The 22380-nt window shown below is 36.1% G+C and overlaps 5 protein-coding genes and 1 long non-coding RNA gene across 8 annotated transcripts in view; 3 read left to right on the plus strand and 3 right to left on the minus strand.

Annotated features, from left to right (window-relative positions):
• Positions 1-22380, plus strand: part of LOC131016908 (uncharacterized) — a 1184262-nt gene that overhangs the window by 478344 nt on the left and 683538 nt on the right. The gene's annotated exons all lie outside the window — the stretch shown is intronic.
• Positions 579-4433, plus strand: LOC131016926 (biotin carboxyl carrier protein of acetyl-CoA carboxylase 1, chloroplastic-like). Of its 2 annotated transcripts, XM_057945730.1 has the most exons (7): positions 579-1042; positions 1874-1924; positions 2026-2186; positions 2266-2581; positions 2823-2894; positions 3980-4045; positions 4126-4433. In XM_057945730.1, exons 1-7 carry the CDS (start codon positions 875-877, stop codon positions 4147-4149), a joined length of 858 nt encoding a protein of 285 aa, XP_057801713.1. In that variant the 5' UTR covers positions 579-874; the 3' UTR covers positions 4150-4433. The 2 variants fall into 2 exon arrangements, with proteins under 2 accessions (XP_057801713.1, XP_057801712.1); XM_057945729.1 differs by lacking the exons at positions 3980-4045; positions 4126-4433 and having other exon boundaries at positions 645-1042; positions 2823-3092.
• LOC131016954 (protein TIC 20-II, chloroplastic-like) lies at positions 6241-7063 on the minus strand. Its single transcript, XM_057945796.1, has one exon. It carries the CDS (start codon positions 6947-6949, stop codon positions 6335-6337), a length of 615 nt encoding a protein of 204 aa, XP_057801779.1. The 5' UTR covers positions 6950-7063; the 3' UTR covers positions 6241-6334.
• LOC131017097 (uncharacterized) lies at positions 9508-10347 on the minus strand. The gene is made up of 3 exons (XR_009099415.1): positions 10003-10347; positions 9692-9905; positions 9508-9598 (listed from the first exon to the last, which is right to left on the minus strand). It is a non-coding gene; the product is annotated as an uncharacterized LOC131017097 (long non-coding RNA).
• On the minus strand, positions 12151-13181 carry LOC131016948 (protein TIC 20-II, chloroplastic-like). Its single transcript, XM_057945780.1, has one exon. It carries the CDS (start codon positions 13027-13029, stop codon positions 12340-12342), a length of 690 nt encoding a protein of 229 aa, XP_057801763.1. The 5' UTR covers positions 13030-13181; the 3' UTR covers positions 12151-12339.
• The window catches only part of LOC131016788 (putative late blight resistance protein homolog R1C-3), a 135161-nt gene continuing 129833 nt past the window's right edge, over positions 17053-22380 (plus strand). The window contains exon 1 of one of the 2 annotated variants that reach the window (XM_057945517.1): positions 17053-17895. In XM_057945517.1, coding sequence (XP_057801500.1) covers positions 17272-17895 — 624 coding nt within the window. In that variant the 5' untranslated portion in view covers positions 17053-17271. The remainder of the gene's footprint in view (positions 17896-22380) is intronic. The other variant, XM_057945516.1, reaches the window with a different exon arrangement.

The raw sequence follows: 22380 nt of genomic DNA on the forward strand, positions 1-22380 counted from the left end.
ATTTAGACAAGTTGCTTGTTTATTTGACGCAATATTGTGAACTATTTAGGTATATAAACAACTATTATAGCTTACTTTTCTTCGTATATATACTATTACTATCGTGATGCTTCAAACATAATTTATGTTAGATATAATCCTATACAAACATATTGGATGCATTATATCACAATTGAAGATATTATTGTTAAAAAAAATGTAGCATTCATAGACACAAATAAAAAGAGGGAGTGTGACGCTTTAGATTCTGAATTACGTGAACAAGCGATAGATATGAAGATTAAAGAAAAAAAATTATTAAATTAAAAGGAACGCCCATCAACTCGTATAATTCAGCAATATGTCATTTTCTACACATATGTTTCAATAACATGTAATCAACAAAAATCTAAGCTCAAAATTGAGCTTATTCGAATTTATTGGACTCTTTTTGCAATGTATTCGAATTCTAACTTATTCGAGTTCATTGGAGTCTTTTGCAATTCTTACAAAAACAATGTACTAATCTGAAATAACAACTAAACCCGAGTAGCAAAATGCAATTTAGCGAAACATTAGAGCTCGTTTCACACCGTCCCACACGTGTCGGTAACTGAAGACGAAGTCCACAAGTAGCTGCAGCTCAGGGGTACCTCATCTGCAGCGCGGTGTACAACCAGAATGTGGAAGGGCCGGCCCCACTTCACACTAGTTCGGATCACCATACCCCACCTTCCCCAAAACGACATCGTTTCATCTCTCACAGATACCGTACAGCTGTTATCTTCCACTCTTTGGTTTCATCGAGCGCAGCTTCTCTCTCACTCGGATCCCCAAACTCTCTCTCTCTCCCCCTCTCTCTCAGATACAGACAGTGTTGCTGTTCGGCGGGGCAATGGCAACGTCGTTTGGAGCAGCGACCGCGTCGGCGGCGGCTTCCGTGTCCGAGAATGCGCGAAAATCCTCCGCCTGTTTACCGCTCTGCCATCGCCATTCCTTCCTTCGCTCCAATTCGGTTTCCTTCCGCCTGACTCCCAGGCCGAAGCTCCGCTTCTCGTCCAAGGTATAATTATAAACCAGTTTTTGTTTTTTTTTTAGTAAATTTCACTTTCTTAATCATTTTTATTGTTTTCCTGACTAGAATTTATGAGATCGGTCTGTGTAGAAGCTGATCCTTTGAAGTTTTTCGTGCTGATATACTGTATTTGGTGTCAATTAGCTTTTTTTTAAGTCGTTTTGTGTCATTTAGTTGAGTTACTTCGTTTCCAAGACTGTTGGAGCTGGAGGCTGATAGGGGAATTAGATAAATTAGTTATTTCTTGATTTCTGGTAATTATTTCAGCAAATTATTATTGGAAATGTCTTGAAATTTTATTGTTCAAATGCTCGATTGGATACTGGATTTGTGATATCTGTGATTTAGTAAGACTGGAGCTACAAAATCAGTATCATATCATTGATGGCGGCCTTTGTCTGACGTTTGTGGCCGAAAGGACCTAAACTCTCAATTTCTTTTGTGAGAATAGTGTCTCAATGGTTGGTTACTGATGTTGATGTCTAAATATTCAATTTTTGGTAAATTGACAATGTAGGCTTTTGGACATTTCGGAACTAGATGTGTCAATAACTTAAAGAGGATGATGAAGTAACTAGCAAGAGCAATGTGGAATCATCAACATACTTGTTTGGCTTGTCCAATAATATATAAAGAGATCGATTTGTTTTCCTCATAGTCATATAAACTTCCCCTGTTAAGTCATCTCAACTGTCTATTTCTCATTCTTGATGAGCCTAGGCTAAGTCATGTACTGAAACAAATTAATTGCATTATTTTTTACTTTCTCGTACCGGCATCGTCAAATCCTCTTCATGGTGTAAAATCTATATTTTTCAGAGTTTGCAGTCTGGCTGGAATTGTTCTCTAGTAAAAGCTCAACTGAATAAGGTGAAATGTTTTTCTTGCATTTCTTGACAAGGCATTTTTTTAAAAAGAAAAATCTCTGGAGACCCTTTTTGAGATTTTTTTTTTTGTTTTTGGCTTTTAAGGTTTCTGTCGATGGATCTGTAAAAGCTGCAGCCTCAACTTCTTCCCAATCAGAGATTTCAGCCGGAGCCAAGGATGTAGTATCTGAGGAACCTAAACAGACTGTTTTGGCATCTGAAGAATCCATAAGCGAATTTGTTAGTCAAGTTGCCAGTCTTGTCAAGTATGTATTCTCGGTTATATGATCCATTGAAGTGCCTCTTCTACTTTTAAATAAAATGACAATATCTCCCTTCATGCAGGTTGGTTGATTCTAAAGATATTGTGGAACTGCAGTTGAAACAGCTTGATTGTGAGGTCTTAATACGTAAAAAGGAGGCCTTACCTCCACCTCCTTCTCCCCCAATGACATATTATCAATCACAACCTCAGCCTGCAGCACTGCCCCAAGTTTCAGCACCTTCTCCAGTGCCAGCTGCTGCAGCTTCTACTCCACCATCTGCAGCACCTTCTCCGCCCAAAGCTCAACCTTCTAAATCATCTCATCCACCTCTAAAATGCCCCATGGCAGGAACTTTCTACCGAAGTCCAGCACCTGGTGAACCTCCATTTGTCAAGGTAATTGGTGTATGCAACGAAAATATTAAGAAGCACCCAAATAAATGTCCCTTTGATATGTCAAGGAGTTATGAAGAGTTGAAGACCACTTCTCTTTGACCAGTTCCATCATTTGTATTGGCTTAAATGTGTTTCAACCATAACCCATAAGCGACAGATGATTTCTGATAGGACTTGTATGAAGCACATTGATTCCATCCTCCCTATGCCTGTTTTCGTTAAATTCTACCTCTCTTCACAGGTTGGAGATAAAGTAAAGAAGGGACAGGTTCTATGCATCATTGAGGCCATGAAGTTGATGAATGAAATAGAAGTAAGCATTTCCTTATGCATTTATTTGGATACTGCTACCAGCACCTTGTTCATTCTGGTTGTTAGTGTAAATATCAATAATCTGATTACTTTGGCTTTCTGGCATTTTCTAGCAATATCTTTTTCGTGCTTGAACTACTTTTTGTTTCCTTTTGTTCAAGAATCATTACAATGTGAAGATTAGGCATCTAGACTTCCCACAAAGTTCTCTTTTCATGCTGCTGCTTGATCTTGGATATAGCATGTCCTTTGTCATCCTTCGCTGATTTTGCATAAAAATTTAGTCAAGGATCTCTAAAGTATTGGCCTATAAAGTTGTTGGGAATCAGGGTTATTAGTGCAAAACTACTGAATACGACATTCATTTTGAAATCATATGGTACCTTATAAAAAATACACCACATTATGCAACTTTTTTAGCTGAATTTGGAACTGATGGAAGTTACAGATCACAATCGCATGAAATAATTCTGGAAGCAAGAATCATTTAACTTATATTGCTGACACCATATATTGCCCAGGAAAAGGTAGATGAATGGTACATGCTATAGCTTCATCACTTCTTCCAGTTCTGACAGACTTCTATTAAAAGTTTAGACTATAGCATATAACATAGCCGAAACATGGGCATAACTATTGGTTTTGGGTTGGTTATCCCTAAGATGGAAAAATAGAGTATACCAGAATCCCAGATTAAGTGGCCAAGTCATGATTAAGGTGATTGAAGGGATGCTAGGCCTAGGCTATTACTCAAATCTTGAACTACCTTTTCTCTCAATTTTCTACTCATTTCCCACTCCATTTTCTTTTAAATCGCGACTGAATTTCCAAACTCCTTTTTTCTCTAAATCTAAAGACTGGTAGTGAGTTCCCAACATTTGGTTTTTGGCATGTGTAGTAACTTTCATCTTGGATGCTAAAATCTGATAAAAGTGCTAATTTTTTACCACATTGTTCCTGTGGTCTTTTTTCGCCAAGTGCTTGATGTACAAGACAATGTATCCTTAGTCTGAAATATAACAATCCAAATTGTATAATCAACTCCTACTAGATATTCTCATCTAATGCCCGAACCACTTGTTGCAGGCCGATCAGTCTGGAACGTTAGTTGAGGTCATTGCAGAAGATGGCAAGCCAGTCAGTGTCGACACTGTAAGTCTCATCACCCAAATAACAACATTTTCTAACCTCTCTACACTTGATCCTTACTTTATCTTGTTTACTGTCAACAGCCTTTGTTCGTGATCGAACCTTAAACCATGAAGCCGAAAAGCGCTGCACGGGCATAGCAAGAGTGTTTCACTTTAGAGAAGTGCGGGATTAATTTAATTTTGTTTAATTTTGTTTTTTGCATGAGACCTAGCTAGAACAACTTGTTTATTCATCAGTTTAGAAGTTTGTCTACAACCTTTGTTTTATAGACTCTGCTACTCGTTAACATGTTAATTGCGATTGTGTTGTTTCATGATTGTGAGTATGTAGTCTTTGTGCTTTGTAGTACAAAGTTTACCAACTCTAATGTAACTTGTGTCTTTGCTTCTTTTTCTTCACCACTTTATGCTATACTTTGAGAATTTTCATTGCGTGTAATGAAATATTTTTGTGTGATGAGGCAAGTGTGTATTAAGACCATTTTTAATAAGGTAGTAACGCCCAAGTAGTAGGTACATCAACCTTTAACGAATTTTTGGTTTTGTATACTATAAATCATAGTAAATTCTATCTTCAAATATATGAACTTTTGTATTATAATTTTTTTTTACACGCGATGAATTATTTTTTATAAAATGAATAATAAGGTAGAAATTGGAGTTGTCTATGTTGTTTAGATGGAAGTCTTTCTTAAAGAGCACCATTGGATTATTAATGAAATATTTTCATTTCACTATAAAATAAGTCATAAATTTTTAGATTATCATTTAAGGAGTTATTTTCTATATTTTGAGGCTTAGAGAGTGAAGAGTTCACAAGTTAAGGTCTTTAGTTTGCGATTTGAGCTAGACTATGGATTCATCATTCAAGTCGATTTAGGGATTTGAGTAGGGATGTCAATGCAGCCCGAAACCCGTGGGCCGACCCGAATAACCCGACAAAATTAGAGGGTTAGGGTTGAAAAATCGCAACCCGAAAAAACCTCTAGCCCGATTAGCCCGCACCCGACTAACCCGGAACCCGATAGGGCTAGCCCGAAAACCCGATGGGCTGGCCCGGTGGGCTGACGGAATTGTGACTGATGCATCCAGTTACAACTTCTGCTATGTTTAGATCTATGTTATTTGCTTAAATATATATATGTAGCCTCATTAAAAAAGTGAAATTAATTAGTTAGAATATATATGTGAGTGTGTGTCCAATATCATTAAAAAAATTGAGATTAATTACGGATTTTTTGTAGAAACTGATTATTAGTATCTCATTAGTTAGAAATTAATTATTAGTATCTCATTTTAAAGTGATACCATTTTTTTTTCTGTCAATGAGACGTACATGGCAAATCCACTAATTATTCAGTAATAATCTAGATTGATTCTAGTGCATTGATACATGTTAAAGTTTACTATCTCATTTTAATATAATTTTTTTATGTAATCTTAAATATCTTATATTTTTGCATTTCATGCTTTGCTATATAATTTATATCTTTAATATCTATGTATATTTTATACATTATACATTAGATCATTAGGAATAATAAAATACAAATGATAATTTTATTTTTACGCCTTTAACCTGATTAGCCCGATGGGCTAGCCCGAAACCCGAAAGTTTAGGGTTAGGGTTGAAGATTTACAACCCGAAAAAATCTCCAACCCGATTAGCCCGCACCCGACTAACCCGGAACCCGATAGGGCTAGCCCGAAAACCCGGTGGGCTGGCCCGATTGACATCCCTAGATTTGAGTGTATTCGATATTAAGTTATAAACATAGAAATATTTATCATGTTTAAAATATAAAAAAAAAAAAAAATCATGTATTTAAACACTATAATCCCTTTCCATTTATATTCTTATTTTGCAAAAAGAAAAAAAAAAGAACTTTTGTCATTTATTTTGATTTTTTTGTATAGTAACTAATTCTCGATCAGCTAATATAGCACATTGCAGTGGCAATTTAAGCTAGTACTACCTCCGTCCTCATAAAAAATATTTAATTTGTCTCCGTATTCAATTTATCATTTTCGTTCGTCCTCATAAAATATATCTAATCTATTTTTGGTAAGTTTTCCACTCACAATAAAATGACACAACATATTTAATTAATCCGTGTAATTTACAAATGGAAGGAGGAATAATAACGTTCAATTAAAAACTTCAAAACAATAAGTCGCCAAATTATACATGAATTCATGAATAAATCAGCAATATTATTCAACTCTCTGAACAAACGTTTTTCTCAACCTCACATACATTTATCGAGTAAAAAAAAAAAAAAGAGAGAAATCATTCGAGCTGTCTGCCGGCGGCCTGAGCAACAATTGGCAAATATGGAGTCTTGCCAAGAACACTAGAGACAAGCCCATAGACAAAGCAGGCCACCACAAACAGAAAAAGCCCAGAATAGGCCCAAGCCGTGACCTTCAGCCCGATCCCGCTCCGCCCCGGAGCAATTATCCTCTGCAGCAACACCGGCAGCACCAGCAGCACGTCCAAAACGAGGGCCTGCAGCGCGTTGAACCTGGCGTAGCGGCTGAAGCTAGGGTTCCGCACCACGCCGAGGTAGAGGCCGAAGAAGGTGACGAAGCTGGCGTAGGGCACCGAGTGGTAGAGCGAGAGGAGAGGGATGAGCGGCTCGAAGGGGGCGGCGAGGAGAGGGTACTTCGCGAACAGAAACCGGCCGTACTGGAGGCCGTTGAAGAAGGGGATGAAGTAGGAAGCGGCGGAGATCAGGCGGTCCGTCGCCGGCGTTGGAGTGTAGGAGCACCTCGATGTGGTCGTCGTGGTGATTGATTTGGGGCGGATTTGGGGAGGTGGGTGAAGGGTGGATTTGAGGGGGTGGGGGAGGCGGACGGCGGGGCGATTGGGGAGGGAGAGGCGGAGGAGGGGAATGGAAGCCATGATTGGGTTTTTAGGGTTTTTGGAATAGGGATTTTCAATTGAATGTCTGCAAATTATAAGTAAAGCCAAGGGGAAGAAGAATTACATATCGAATTTTAAATAGAGTTTATTGCATATCAGAACTTTTAACAAACCCTCATTTTGCATACGAACTTTAAAATCTTGGGTTAAGTACCAAATACCCCCAATGTTGGGGCCCCTATTGCAAATAGGACCATATACTCAGGGTAAACGCTGTTTACTACCTCAACGTGGCTAATTTTAAACAAATCCACCCCCGCGTTTTAACGGCCCCAAACGCCGTCTGTGAATTTTTTTTATTTTATTTTAATGCAGGTGGGCCCTCTTCAATGCTATACGATTCCTTCTCCGATCGAAATCCTCCCATGGATTCTCTCCCCCCGCATCTCTCCACCACGCGCGACCGCGGATCCACCTCCCAAATGTGCCTGCACAGGATTCTAACCACAATCGCCACCGTGCCCCCGCCGCCCTCGTTTATGCCACCGGAAATTGAAGAGACGGACGGCGGGGACGATGCCAGGTACGTGACAAAATGTTCCCGGTTTGACTTGAATTCCACGGAGGCGAAGGAGCCTCTGTGCTCCAGCAGCAGCGGGGGTTCCGCGACGAGGACGCCGGCGATCGCGATGAGAGGAGTCTGTCGCTGCTCATCGAAGCTGCCAAGCTGATTTTCGGTGAGTTCGTGGACGACGAGAAATCCGAGCTGAAGAAGGACGACGCCGCGGTGGAAATCGGAGAGACGCCGCCGTCGCCGCCGGTGGTGCAGTCGAAACGGGGGCGCACTCGGGTTCTGCCGTGCAGGTACCGCGACTCGGTGCTCGAGCCTGCATTAAAATAAAATAAAATAAAAATTCACAGACGGCGTTTGGGGCCGTTAAAACGCGGGGGTGGATTTGTTTAAAATTAGCCACGTTGAGGTAGTAAACAGCGCTTACCCTGAGTATAGGGTCCTATTTGCGATAGGGGCCCCAACGTTGGGGGGGTATTTGGTTACTTAACCCTAAAATCTTTATTAAAATTACTTAATTATTAATTTTTTCTCATTTTACATGTATTTGATATGATATAAATATACTCGCTTGACATGAATATACTTGTGTAGCATAAATATGATTGTGTGAAAAAATAGTACTCACGCTGTAATGTATAATTGGATGAAAAATAGACAAATATGTAAAATGAGAAGAAATTAATAATTGAGTAATTTTAATAAAAAATATAAAATTCATATGCAAAATGAGAATTTATTAAAAATTCGGTAATTTATATACAAATTGTTAAAATGATGATTTATATATTCCATAACATATCAAAAACTAATTAAAATTGAATCAAAGTGTATGGCTGAGAATAAAAAGTTGACACTTAAATATCAAGTAACAAGTTAAACAAATCTCAAACCATGTAGAAGAAAAATACTCAATCCGTTTTATTCTAATAAGCTCGTTTTTTTAGATACGAAGATTAAAAAACGAACTTTTTAAAAGGAAAATAGTGCAATTTACACTAATTAAATACATTTTTTTTACTTAAAATAAAAAACAAGTACACTAAGACAGAATGAATATTTAGTTTCGTGCATATCCATGCTAAAAACACGAACCAAATTATACTAAAACCAATTAATTCCTTCATATCCCTTCCATCTCAACCATTTTACCAAACAACATTGATTAAAGCCAATTAATTAGTTGACACTTGCTCAAGATATCAAGTAACAAGTAAAACAAATCTCAAACACAACATCTAGAAGAAAAATAACGAGTTTCGTGCATATCCACACAAGAAACACGAACCGAACTACTAAAACCAATTAATTCGTTCATCTCAACCAGTCTTACCAAACAACCTTGATTAATGCTCGAAATTAAGGCAAGTACTTTGCGATGATTTATTCGAGGCGTTCGTGCTTGCCAAGAAACGTATTGTTGTTGATTTTCGACATGTTCGCCGTGAGGCGAATAAGGCCACTCATTATTTAGCTAATTTAAGTGCTTGGAATGATGCGATGATCTGGAAGCAAGGATTCCCACATTGACACTTGGATATTGTTTGTCGTGATTTAATTTAATATAAGTGCTTGGGTGTTTCATCAAAATAAAAGTAGCAAACTATGATACTCCAAGACAATTCAATTTTCAAGACCCTTTACTATCCACATAAAAGATTATTAGTTACTACTATAAGATAATTCTCGACTAATTATACATATTAATTAATATCAAAAAGAAATTATACAATATGCCAATCTCATTATCAGGAACAATCACACTGAAAACATGGTCCTCACCTGCAACCTCGACGCACTGGATTTCTCCCTTCCACCCACAATTGCTCACCACCTCTTTGTAATACCACCCTCTCTCCTTCAGAAAATCCTTCCGCAACCCAAACCCGATATCTTCGGATCCTTACCCGAAGATATGATTCATCATTAGGTAAGAATTTGACAAATTGATTCATCATTTTAAAGGCACAAAATATGATTAATTATTTTATATTTATTTGCTTTACTATGATTAATCCTTTTATACCTCATCCGTCCATATTTATATTTCTTGAGCACCACCGCCAATGATGGCGAAGCCACCGTCGCCGTAGCCATGCCGATGACAAGAATACGTTCTGCAAAAAAAAAAAAAAAAAGGAAGAGGAAGAAGAAGAAAAGAGAGAGAGAGTTCAAAAACTTCAATTCTCGAGAGTGACAGATTCACTGACGCATCGTTGCCTCTAGCTGAGCCATTAGCTCGTTTTCGTCGCTACAGATCCTCCTCTGCCTCTCTCATCTCTCCCCTTGTCTCTTCCGAACCCTTCCATAAATTAACGGGAAGGGTTCGGAAGAGACAAGCGAGAGAAGAGAGAGGACATCACTTCCATTTTCGTATTTGCTTGCGTTTCAGTTGCTCTTATTGTTGGTTGTCCTTGACATCATCTAATGATACGCAGCGGAATATACATTCAAGGATTAGATCTAGATTTACAAATGCATCATGTGTAGAGATAGGCACATAACGAAAGGAATAACTTACTCGTTGTGTGGTAAGCGTGCGTCTCGATTCTTGTCGTGAATCCACTACTAAGGTATCCACGTGTATGTCGATTCGATGCAGGAACAATTCCAAGTGCACGATTCAATCTTCGACAGCTAGGAAATCTTCGATTGAAACTATAGTGCTCTCTTAGTGTTTTGCAAGCAAAAGCTTCTTCTAGTAAGACCAAGAACTCTTACTTATAGGCCAAAAGAATTGGCTTACCTTGTAAGCCAAAGAGTTGGCTTCTCTTATAAGCCAAAGAGGTGTCTTACTAAGGAAGTCAATCCTACTCCAATTAATAGGTCCAATAGTCCAACTAATTCCCAATTAATTAAGTGTTATTAGAATATATCAAATATATCCTAATCTAGTCCATAATATCTTTCACTTATATATATACTGCATCAAACGAAGCTTACGCAACAAGCTTGCGTTCCATTTTCTGTTTTTTCTCATGAAGAACGAAGGCTTACGCAACAAGCTTTTACACACCTTTCGCAATGCATTAATGCAATTCACATTATTTACCTAATAAAATAGACCAAACTTTGACGATAAAATAGAACAAAGTTTTCCTATCACAGTAAAAAGCATTGCAAATATCAATGATTCCCTCAAAAGAGCATGATTAGGTAAGAATTCCCTTCAAAGTTTACTTCTTGAAATTTGTGCGAATAAGCGTGTGTGTTATTATTTCCATATTTTGAAGTATGATTCTAATTTAGGACTATAGCGTAAGATAGTACATTTATAAATACTTTTTATTATACATAAAATACGAGCCTATAAAAAATAAAAGAGTGACTATTAATAGAATTACACATAGAAATAGGGAGTCTTGCCACTTCGATACTAGCCCATGGACAAATCAAGCCACTACAAACAACAAAAGGTCGGAATAGGCCCAAGTCAATTTTGGATTAACTTTGATTTATGTTTCGTATTATAAAATTAAGATACTAAAATTTATCGAGGCACTCTCCCGTGCAATCGGGTGCACTATGCAATTGATTTCTAAATTACACTACTTCAACATACAAATGACATTTGAAGATCTTCAAATGTCATTTGTATGTTGTAGTAGTGTCATTCGAAAATGTTCAAGTATCATTTTCCGAATGAAATAGTGTCACTCTGGAAACCGGTTGCACATGAGTATTTGTGAAATCTATATTATTTAATATAAAATTGTAAAAAAAAAATCAAAACCCTAAAAGTCCGACAAATTGACTCATACTTCTTAAGACAAAAATTCTGAACCCTAAAAAATTAAATGACTTTAATATACATTTTTCATTGTAAAAACCCTCAATTTTGAATCAAATTAAATTTATGTATCCCCTTACAAATTCCAGTCATCAAATAATGAGTCACATCACCAATCCTCAATTTTAAATTAACTTCTATTTGTGTAAATTGTGTTCCGTCTTACAAAATTCAGCAGCCAAATAATGAGTCAACTCATCAAAAATCTGCATTATTTAAAATAAAATTATATTATAAAAAACTCAAATTCCTAAAAATAAGACAAATTTACTCATCATTCTAAAGACACAAAATATGATTAATCATTTTATATATTTCTTAACTATAATTAATTCTTTTATATTTTCTCTATCCATAAAAAATTTATTTTATTAAACTATGAGGAAGTGAGTATTTATTTGCTTTAATTTTACTCATCGAGCTGGAAACCAAGCTCCAAATCATTGTGAAGCGGAAAATTCATACTAAACCAAAGCCCAAACACAATTTGATGAACAATTTGCAAGCCCAATAGGTGAAAGTGGGCTACAAAAATAATTATTAGTAGTGAAATATTGTAATTTCATAGTTAATAATTCATAACTAGGAGTGTAATCGAATCGAGTCGAACAGAATAGTAGTGTTTTTAAGTTTATTTTGTTTAGTATCAAATCGAATCCCGAACTTTACTTACCGAATACTTTGAGGCTCACGAGCCTAATCGAGCTTATACGAACTTTCTAGATTTATATTTATATTCAAAATATTTATTATTTTATTTTAAAAATAAATTATTTTATTCAAAATAATAAATATATTAATTATTTTTACATAACAAACAAAATTAATTAGAGGTTTAATACAATTATTATTAATTTTAATGGATAAATATAAGTTTTGTCTACTAATAATTTATATTTTTCAAGTTGAATCACTTGACGAACATGTTCACGACCTAACGAGCCGAATACTGCTAAGCTCAAGTTTGATTTGTTCATTTATCGAGCTTTTCTAAACGAACTTGAACGATCTTTTTTAGAGCCGAGCTCCGAATAGTTCGTGAGCGACTTGATTTGTTTATAGCCACGACTATAGAGCCTTAGGCGTTGGAAAAAGGATAAAAAAGAAAAAAGAAAGGCAAAAAAGAGAAATGATTCGAGCTGGCGGCCGGCGGCCGGCGGGCTGAGCAACAATTGGCGAATACAAATAGGGATTGTTGCCAACAACACTTGAGACAAAGCCAGCCACCACAAACAATAGAAGGCCGGAATAGAGCCAAGCCGTGAGATTGAACCCGATCCCGGTCCCAGTCCAGCCCGGAGCAGTGATCCTCTGCAGCAACACTAGCAGCAGATCTAAAACTAGAGCCTGCAGCGCGTTGGATCTGGCGTAGAGGCTGAAGCTAGGGTTCCTGAAGACGCAGGGGTAGATGAGGAAGGCGACGAAGCTGGCGCAGGGCACGGAGTGGTAGCGCGAGAGGAGGCGGATGAGGGGCTCGAAGGGGGCGGCGAGGGGAGGGTACTTGGCGACCAGAAACCGGCCGTAGTGGAGGCCGTTGAAGAAGGGGATGAGGTAGGACGCGGCGGAGATTAGGCGTTCCGTCGCCGGTGTAGGAGTGTAGGAGCACCTCGTCGTGGTTGGTTTGGGGCGGAACTGGGGAGGTGGATGAGGGAGGCGGACGGCGGAGTGATTGGGGAGGGAGAGGCGGAGGGCAATGGAAGCCATGATTGGATTTTTAGGGTTTTTTGAATTGGGGATTTCAATTGAAATGTTGGACATGAAAATTGCATCATGTCTTCAACTCTCCTCTCTCTCCCTCTCTGGAAATGAAAATGCATGCTTTTTGAGTCAGAGAGGAGCAGCCTATGGTTTCATGCATAATCGAGTAAACCAATATGCACCGTTCCTTTTTACTTAACAATGCAGTGAATAGTCCGTCACAATTTCAACGGAAAATCACTTTTCGTCATAGATTATAAGTAAAAAATTAAAAAAGTAAATTAATATTTTATTTCCATATGATTATGTCCTACAAAATTAAGTGTATTTTTTTTTTTGATATCATTTCATCACAAAACCTTTATTTTTTTTTACCTCCACTTTATAAGGTATCACAACTTTACCACACATGATCCATCATAATTTTTTATTATCTTACTATAATTACACTATAATAAAAATGAATCAATTTCTTTACTCATAATACACTGATCTAAAATTTATTAAAATTCATATCACCAACAATATGCACACTTTTGTGAGACGATACTCAATAATTAATTGGAGGAAATTTTAGCAGGCAAATAAAATTATAATAGACAATCAAAATTATATTAAAAAGTATGTTATTTTTTTTGTAACTTAGATGTTTAAAAGGTAATCTATGTATTCATATCCGCTGCAAAACCGATTAAAAAGTAATTTTACTACGCGTTCTCATTTCAAAACTCGTATAGAATCTCATGTCAAACTCGTACTGGAGGCCGTTGAAGATGGGGATGAAACTTAGAATATTTAGAATGATACAACACAATAGATCTACCAATTTTCTTTTCATATTCATCACCTTTGCTATTCTAGCTATCATACTGCAACAAATACACAAAAAAAAAAAAACATGTGGAGCGCCACGGTTTCTAGGGGTTTTTTTTAAATAGGGATTTCAATTGAAGGTCTATAAACGAAAATTGCATCATGACTCCAACTCTCTTCTCTCCCTCTTCCCTTTCTGGAAATGAATAATGTAGTTTTTGACTCTCTCTTCCCTTTATGAAACTGAATAATTTCCTTTTTCTTTCTTCGAACGCCCAAATCGATCTGAATAACCAATCTGTAGTCGTAACTAGCAAACTATGAAATCACACCCTTCCCTTTTACTTAAGAGCCAAAATATAACTAGTCCTTTTATATCCATTGCTCTCTCCATTCTCATAAAAATATACTATCCACTTCTAAATAACAAGAATCTCACTTTATTATGAGAAGAAAACTTGTCAAAAATAGATTAAATACATTTTATGTGAACAAACAAAAATGGATAAAATGTATCCATTCCTAAAGGACACGAATTTTAATAAAGTAGTTAAATATGTTATGAGTATAGTTTAGTCGTTTAGATATCACTTTATCATGAATGGGGAACTTCTGAAAAATAAACTAGATATATTTTATGTAAACGAACGAAAATAACAAATTGAATACTCCCTCCGTCCCACGAAGTATGACACAGTTTCCTTTTTGGTTTGTTCCACGAAGCATGACACGTTTCTAAAAATGGCAAAAAATTTATCATTTATTCACATTTTCACTTTTTCACTTACCACACTTAACACACAAAATAACAATTTTCAACCACCTTTTTGTAGATCATGCCTAATACAACATAATTTTCAGCCACATTTCTATTTTTTTAGTACTCCTAAAAAACTTAGAAATTGGTTTATTATCGAAATAGATATTGACTGAGTTCTCAAAATTGATGTGATAATTTGAAAGTTGGAATTCTAATTCACAATTGAATGCATCTTTAGTGAACAAGGGAACTAATCTGGACATTGTTCTTGTATATGATCTACACTCATCATAGAAAGAGATAAGCAATGTTGCATGTATAAGATGCATTTGTTTCTAGCTAGGTTCCTTCAAGAGAAATATATGGTTCCTATTCGAATCTGCCCTATATACGAAATATTATACTACTCCATATATAAATATATGATTGAAATTTAGTGAGAATTACACATACACAAACTACTAAAATTCATTAATTTCAGATAAACAAATCAATGTATACATGTAACAATGTTTTTGCTGTAATGCTGCAAATATATGGTAGAAGAAATTTGGGCATATTTCGAAGAATACGTCAACTGGATTCTGGACCTATTTTTTGTTGAGATGACTTTGGGCCCCTCGGCCCAATCGGCCTTATCTGTTTTCACACCAATACTTCTCTACATCGAAATTACCTTGGAAACGACTAGAATTATGCTTAAAACAAAAATATTAAAAACCAAATACTAAAAACAGGATTTGTCTTTGCTAAATGTATGAATAATTAAAATGTATAAACAATTATTCTTTCCCTCCCTCTCTCCCTAGTCTTATTGGTAATTATTTTATAAATTTTTCTATTATATTCAAAAATTTCTAAAAGATATTCATGCCGTGCATCGCACAGAATACAACACTAGTGTGCAATAGTTCTATAGATGAAAAATCATACGCAGGAATGATTATTGCAATTGGAAGCCGAGTCATGTGTTTGATTTAATCTATCTAACTTACCTCGCTTCCAACATTCCCACCAGCATTGTCCCTCCAACGATATCAAAGCTTCAAAACCTCGAGACTTTGATTATTTATAGATCTGAGGTTCGTTAATTTGCCCGTTGAGATTTGGTAGTAATCATGTCTCCCATCGACTTGGTAATAATCATGTCGATCCTCTCTTTATGCTCCACATCGACTTGGTAATAATCATGCCTCTTATATATTATGAGGTCTTTTAGAAGGATGATGGGCCCAATTCTAATACTAGGTGACCAAATATCTGACTGATTGGTAATGTTTATTTAATCAAGAGTGGTTGGTAAACTCCTACTTTTTTCAAAGATAAATAGCTTCATAAATCTGGACAAAAATTTTAAGATAGTGAGAGGATAGATTCAGAAGTGAGATATTTGGCTTTAGATATTAACCACTCTACCACTAAGTTAACACGTACTACTAAATATGGATGTTTTATATGCATTCTTGTCATGCTTTGAACAATTGAATTTGTGTGAGTAGATTCACATTCTTGTTTACATTTTGTGCTCTACAAACATTATGATTTTTTGACACGGGGAAGTTCATGCTAATAAGCAATTTTTGAATAAAGCAACACAAAAGATTTAGAGGTGGTCTTGGGTATAATCGGGTGTACCGTTCGAGTTGATTTTCTCTTTCTAATAAATATTCTATCTCTAACTTATAAGCTCAATTATTCAAATACTTTAATCACTTATAAGTTCTTAATAAATTAAATCTTAGATAGGAATCGAACCCTAAAAAAAAGAAATTAAATCTTATAATCTCCAACAAATAATAAGATAATATATTTGTAAATACTTTTATTATTTATGAAATAGGAAGCTACAAAAAAAAGGCTATTAATAGCATCACATATAGAAATAAGGAGTCTTGGCAAGAACATTCGAGACAGCCCATCGACAAAGCAAGCCACCACAAACAAAGGATGCTCGGAATAGGCCCAAGCAATGTTTTTATTCTTCCACAAAAATTTGTCACTTTCACTTATATATTAGTAATACGTACAATTCCAATCACATTTCAAAGTGGAACTTGTATCTTACTAACAATTTAATTTACATTTTACTAAAATAGGCACCAAATCATATACAACCACAACACTCTTAAATGAGATAAAAATGAGATAAAACAATTGAAAATGAGATAAAAAATGTATCCAGCAGATCCCCTAAATTGGATGGAGCCCACAAATTTTTTTACACCTACCTAAATTCAATCTTAAATTTACACCCACCCTAAATTTATTTTAAGCTTATAATTAGTAGGACCCACACATAATTATTGTTTTTATGTAGAAAATATGAGATCTGGTGTATACATTTATAAAATCGAGATCCTAAAATTAAATAAGGAAGCTTTAGGGAGGAATATAGGAGCATAATTTTGAGATTTCTGCTGGGAGTGCTCTTACTCAGCCAAGCCCAAACATATATTTCATTCCTCTACAAAAAAATATTTATATAAGGCGACTTCAATGACTAGTAAACTGTAGGGCCAGCCGACACATCTTATCTTTACCTTAGCTGTTGGCAATTAATGTGATTGTGAAAGCTAGCCACATATTGTTTCTGATAATAATGGAGAAGATATAGCCATTGTTACTTTACACATTGTTTCTTTGCTGAACCTAACTAAGATTCTATCAAATTCTTGACCGAAATTCTCTGCAAAAATATACACTTGCTTTTCCTTCAACTGAGATTGATCATGGCGGCCTATGCAGCCTTGGTTTCTCTTATGCATATCATCGATACAATCGAGCATCACCATTCCCCTCCAATTTCTATCCACAAACAACAAGTTGAATCTCTCACTCTAATTGTTACCTTTTTGCAGGAATTTCTTGAAAGTTATAAGTCCCCTGTTGCTGACGGAGATGAAGCTGATCCGCTGGAGATGCGTATCGCAGATGCAGCTTATGCGGCTGAAGATGTTATCGAATCACATATTGTGGACAAGCTTCAGCTGAGCAGATCCAAAGTAGCCAAAATTGATACAGCTTATATAGCTGAAGATGCTGTCGAATCTCATATTGTGGACAAGGTTCAGCTGAGAAGATCCAAAGAAGCCAAAATCAGCTGTTTTTTCAACTGTTTTGGAGGTTCGAAAAATGACTCATCAAACCACGATGATGAACACATCAACTTGTATCAAGATCATGGAAAGAAAGAAGCCATGGAGACTGCAGCTGCAGCGGATGAAGGAGATGTCGTTGGAGAGGATGTCAGTTGCATCGACTTCTATGAAGATCTACAACAAGTGATAGAAGAAATGAATGTGATTAAGAAGGAAGCCATGGAGACTGCAGCCGAAGCTCAGCTGCAGAGAAAGGTCTCCTCGACTCATGCTGGCTCCTTGACATCCCCTTCCAATGTGAAGGAAAGCAAGATGGTGGGGTTTGATGACGTGCAACTTCAACTCTTGGATTGGCTCACTGGAGGGAACCGTAACTGCCAAATCATCCCAATCACAGGGATGGGCGGGATTGGTAAGACCACTCTTGCCCGACATATATTTGAGCATGCCCTTATTAACCAACATTTTGATATTCGTGCGTGGACTACAATTTCTCAAACCTATAATGTTAGAGAAACACTTAGAGAAGTTCTTCACCAAGTAACTGGAAATTTGGGTAGTGATCTAAGTGAGAATGAATTGGGAGAAAAATTGCGCAAGTATTTATGGGATAGGAGGTATCTCATAATACTAGATGATATGTGGAGTGTGGAGGTGTGGGACAAGATGGGGGTTTTCTTTCCCGATAACAATAATGGGAGTCGAGTAATCATAACAACTAGGCTGTCAAACTTGGCTGCCAAGTTGACAGACTCTAACACCATTGGTATGAGATTTTTAGATGATTTTTGTAGCTGGAGTTTGTTCTCCAAAACTGTATTTGGGGATGAGGTTTTTCCTCTTCGACTCGAGGAAATCGGAAAGAAGATCGTGGGGAAGTGTAAGGGACTTCCTTTGTCGATTGCTGTGATTGGCGGTCTTTTGGCAAAGTCCGAACTTACACTGGAATATTGGGAGCACATAGAGGAAAACTTAAGCTCAGTAGTTAATTCGGAAAATGATGAATATTGCTTGAGAGTATTGAAACTGAGCTATGACCATTTGCCTGCGTATCTAAAGCCTTGTTTTTTGTACATGGGGATGTTTGGGGAAGATGAGGAAATTAGGGTTGCAGAACTCATGAGGTTATGGGTTTCTGAAGGATTTCTCAAACCAATAATCAATAAAAGCTCGAAAACAATTGCCAAGGAGTATTTGAAGGAGCTAGTCGATAGAAACCTCATTCTAGTTCATAAGTTGGGGAAACTTGGGAATATTAAGTGCTGCAAAATGCATGATTTGCTGAGAGATGTATCATTTCAAGAAGCTGAAAAGCAGAGGTTTTATTATGTGTTAGGGCAACATTGTCCTCGAGGGATAAATAGCCAACGCCGCATTGTTATTCCCAGAAGCACTTCAGATGAGACAGTCCGGGATGCCATGGAAACTATGTCGTCACGTGCTCGTTCTTTCATATGTCATGGTTTTGCAGTGCCAGAAAAATTTCTAAATTTTAGATTTTTGAGGACATTGACTACAAGTATATATTCCAGTAAGTATTTAGAAGAAAATGTGCTTCAATCGGTGAACTTGAGGAACCTTTCGGTTAAATTACTTCGTGAGAGGTTCCAAATCCCTTCTTCAATTAGTCTGCTGTGGAATCTACACACTCTAATTGTTACTTATAAGGGTGAACTTACTGCACCAGTAGAAATTTGGAAAATGCATCAGCTTAAGCATGTCGAGTTCGAATATCCAGGAATGTATCTCCCAGATCCTCCGAGCGGCCATAGTGATGTTATGATGGAGAATCTAGAGACGCTCGAAGGAGTGAATGATTTCAACTTGAATGAAGAAGTGGTTAAGAGAATTCCCAATATCAACAAACTGTATATAAGATACAAGAATAAAGTAATGGAGAGAGTGAAGTGCCTCAGCTATCTTCAATGTCTGAGTAAGCTGGAAATCTTGAAGTGCTTTACTGATGGTGGAAGTAATGAGTATCTGCAGAGTATTAGCTTCCCGCACTCAGTCAAGAAGCTGTATCTTGGAGGCGGAAAGTTGTTCCATTTGGAGGAAATTCTGGAAAAGATAGGTTCATTACCACTTCTTGAGAAGCTCGAACTGTATAGTGGGCACTTTGCAACACGTAGTTGGGAAATAGTTGAAGACCAATTCCCACGCCTCAAATACTTGAAATTGTGGGGGTGTGGGGGTATGGAATGTTGGACGTTAGAGGGCTCCTGCTTGCCACGCCTTGAGCAACTTCATCTCTGGTACATGGAGTCGTTGGAGGAGTTCCCTTCAGAAATTGGAGAAATACCAATGCTCAAATCAATTCAATTGTGGGGTTGCAGTGAATCAGCGGTCGTGTCTTTGAAAAAGATAGTAGAGGAACAAGAGGAATTACAAGGAGAGCCATCCATTCATGTTCTAGTTAAGTCACCCAATCTAGAGGAACAAGAACTGCAGAGCTTGGCAACTCCCAACTTTCGTGTAGTCCAATGGTAGTTTACTATTTGAGTGATTAATTTTCAATATCTCTCTCTTCCTTCTTCTAAGCGCCGGATCATATATGCCTTTCTTTTTATTTTACTAATAAATTAATTAATTTTTCACAAATCTTTTCTATTCATCTTCTTAGTTACCTAAATAACTCGACTTCAATCCTCAATTCTCTAATCCTAAATCCAAATAAAAAAAGAAAATACATAAAAAAAAATTTCCCACGCTGCCTCGCAAAAACACACGATTTTTCCTTATAACTTTGTATTTTACTTATTTTTAATTATTTTTATTTTTAGCAAGATAAAACATGGCTCAATCTTTTAAATGCTTTAAACAAATTATTAGTAAATTCTAAAAACTGGATTTGTTTCGCTAAATGTACAAATTAAGCAAAAATGAAATTGTGCCATGGGATGAAAAATGTGAAGCTGTGAGATTGAACTTTAGGGGGCATTTACTTTGCACGATTGATAAAATGGATGATTGGGTATTTTTATCATCAACGATGGGATTGCTCCAATCCCGCCTTTTTCTATAAGATAAAAATTAAACAAAATTAATTTAAATGATAAAAATAAAGGGCTCAAAGTTCCAACCCAACAAAATAAAGTTTTTGACTGAGCTCGAATTACCTAAATAGAACATGAAAGGATGGATCTCCTCTTGTTCCTCTACCATCTTTTTCAGCGATACAGTTAGTGTTCATGGTCATGAATTCGAGACACCGACAAGTCCTCTAAGAAGGCACGAAACACTGATACATATGTTGTTTCGGTTTGCTTAACCGATCTTTCCCCCGCAGGGAAAGGAGCGGTCAAGCTATCAAAAACAACATACGTGGCGGTGCTTGTGCCTCCTTAGAAGACTTGCCGCCGGTGTCTCGATACTTGGCCATGGACATGGATATTTCTTCGATTTTGCCGGAGGCTTCCATTTTCATGTTTGCTATACTCTAAGAAAATAATTATGTTCTAAAAATTTACCCCAAAAGTCACGTCAAACTAATTCAATATAAACAATTAAATATTTAAAATAACGCAAAAACTTGCGTGCGGCCGGCTGCATAAGAACTTTTACTTTTAGTTATTTTCACTCATTAATACTTATATCTTAACTATTTGGTCAAATAATCATTGTCGTAATAAAAAATAATTATTGTTACAATTAAATGTAATATTTCTAAAGTATTACATTTATTCACGATAAGTGTTACTTTTATTTATGAGAACTTGTACTATTACATAAGTATTCATTTATGCGAACAAATGTATATCTTATGCTAATAAAAGTAAGCGACCGCATACTATGCGGCCGGCCGCATGCAAGACCAACCCTTAAAATAACTAGTGCAAATATGAGGATTTGGACTAGCAAGTTAGCAACATGAACTTTGATATGAAATATATATTTATGCATCTAAAATTGTAGTAATACAAATTATAATATCATTATTTTTTGCACTCATATTTATTTATTTTATTTTTGGATGGTGTCAACATAAATATAGTTGAGCATTAAATTGATAATGCAATTTTTTTTTGTTAGATTTCTTATGGAGAATTATAATTCATGATACTCAAACAACATTAACTCAAGTTATTTTTTAAAAGAAAAAATTATTAATTGCGTGCAATGTATAATTTAGATATTTGAATGACTTCAAATATTTTATTTATCAAAATCAAAAAACTAAGAATGTTAGGATGCAGTCAAATAAAGAGTATTTGCTATTTGATGGGCAACATAAAAAACTAAGATATTATATTTCAAATTATAATTATTTGTCTTCATAAAAATAAATTAATTATTATATTACACATTTGAATGTATTGTGAATTAAATAAGGATCTCACTTTTATTATGCAATATACCTTCCATCATACATTGAATGGATTAAAATGACAAAAGAGGTAAAAATTTGGGACGAAGAGAGCATCAAGCAATATATCTAACTTCTAATTACTTTGAGTTTATCCAAAATTCAAATTGATCCCAAAGGCTTTAATCGGTTGATGAATTTGTACATTGTTAATTATCGGCGATGAAAATTTGTTAATTATCGGCGATGAAATTCTAAAAGATAATCATGTCGTGCATCGCATAAAAATATTATAAAAATATACAGGGTATTACAGAAGACGCCGGAGATGAAAGATATTATGGACTAGATTAGGATATATTTGATATATTCTAATAACACTTAATTAATTGGGAATTAGTTGGACTATTAGATCAATTAATTGGAGTAGGATT

The sequence above is a fragment of the Salvia miltiorrhiza genome, chromosome 3 (genome assembly GCF_028751815.1).
Source record: "Salvia miltiorrhiza cultivar Shanhuang (shh) chromosome 3, IMPLAD_Smil_shh, whole genome shotgun sequence".
Lineage (NCBI taxonomy): Eukaryota > Viridiplantae > Streptophyta > Magnoliopsida > Lamiales > Lamiaceae > Salvia > Salvia miltiorrhiza.

Coding starts and splice junctions, on each gene's coding strand:
- LOC131016926 (XM_057945729.1), top strand. CDS start 875: ATGGCAACGTCGTTTGGAGCAGCGACCGCGTCGGCGGCGGCTTCCGTG. Junction 1,925..2,025: donor TAAAAGCTCAACTGAATAAG/GTGAAATGTTTT, acceptor TTGGCTTTTAAG/GTTTCTGTCGATGGATCTGT. Junction 2,187..2,265: donor CAAGTTGCCAGTCTTGTCAA/GTATGTATTCTC, acceptor CCCTTCATGCAG/GTTGGTTGATTCTAAAGATA.
- LOC131016954 (XM_057945796.1), bottom strand. CDS start 6,949: ATGGCTTCCATTCCCCTCCTCCGCCTCTCCCTCCCCAATCGCCCCGCC.
- LOC131016948 (XM_057945780.1), bottom strand. CDS start 13,029: ATGTCCAACATTTCAATTGAAATCCCCAATTCAAAAAACCCTAAAAAT.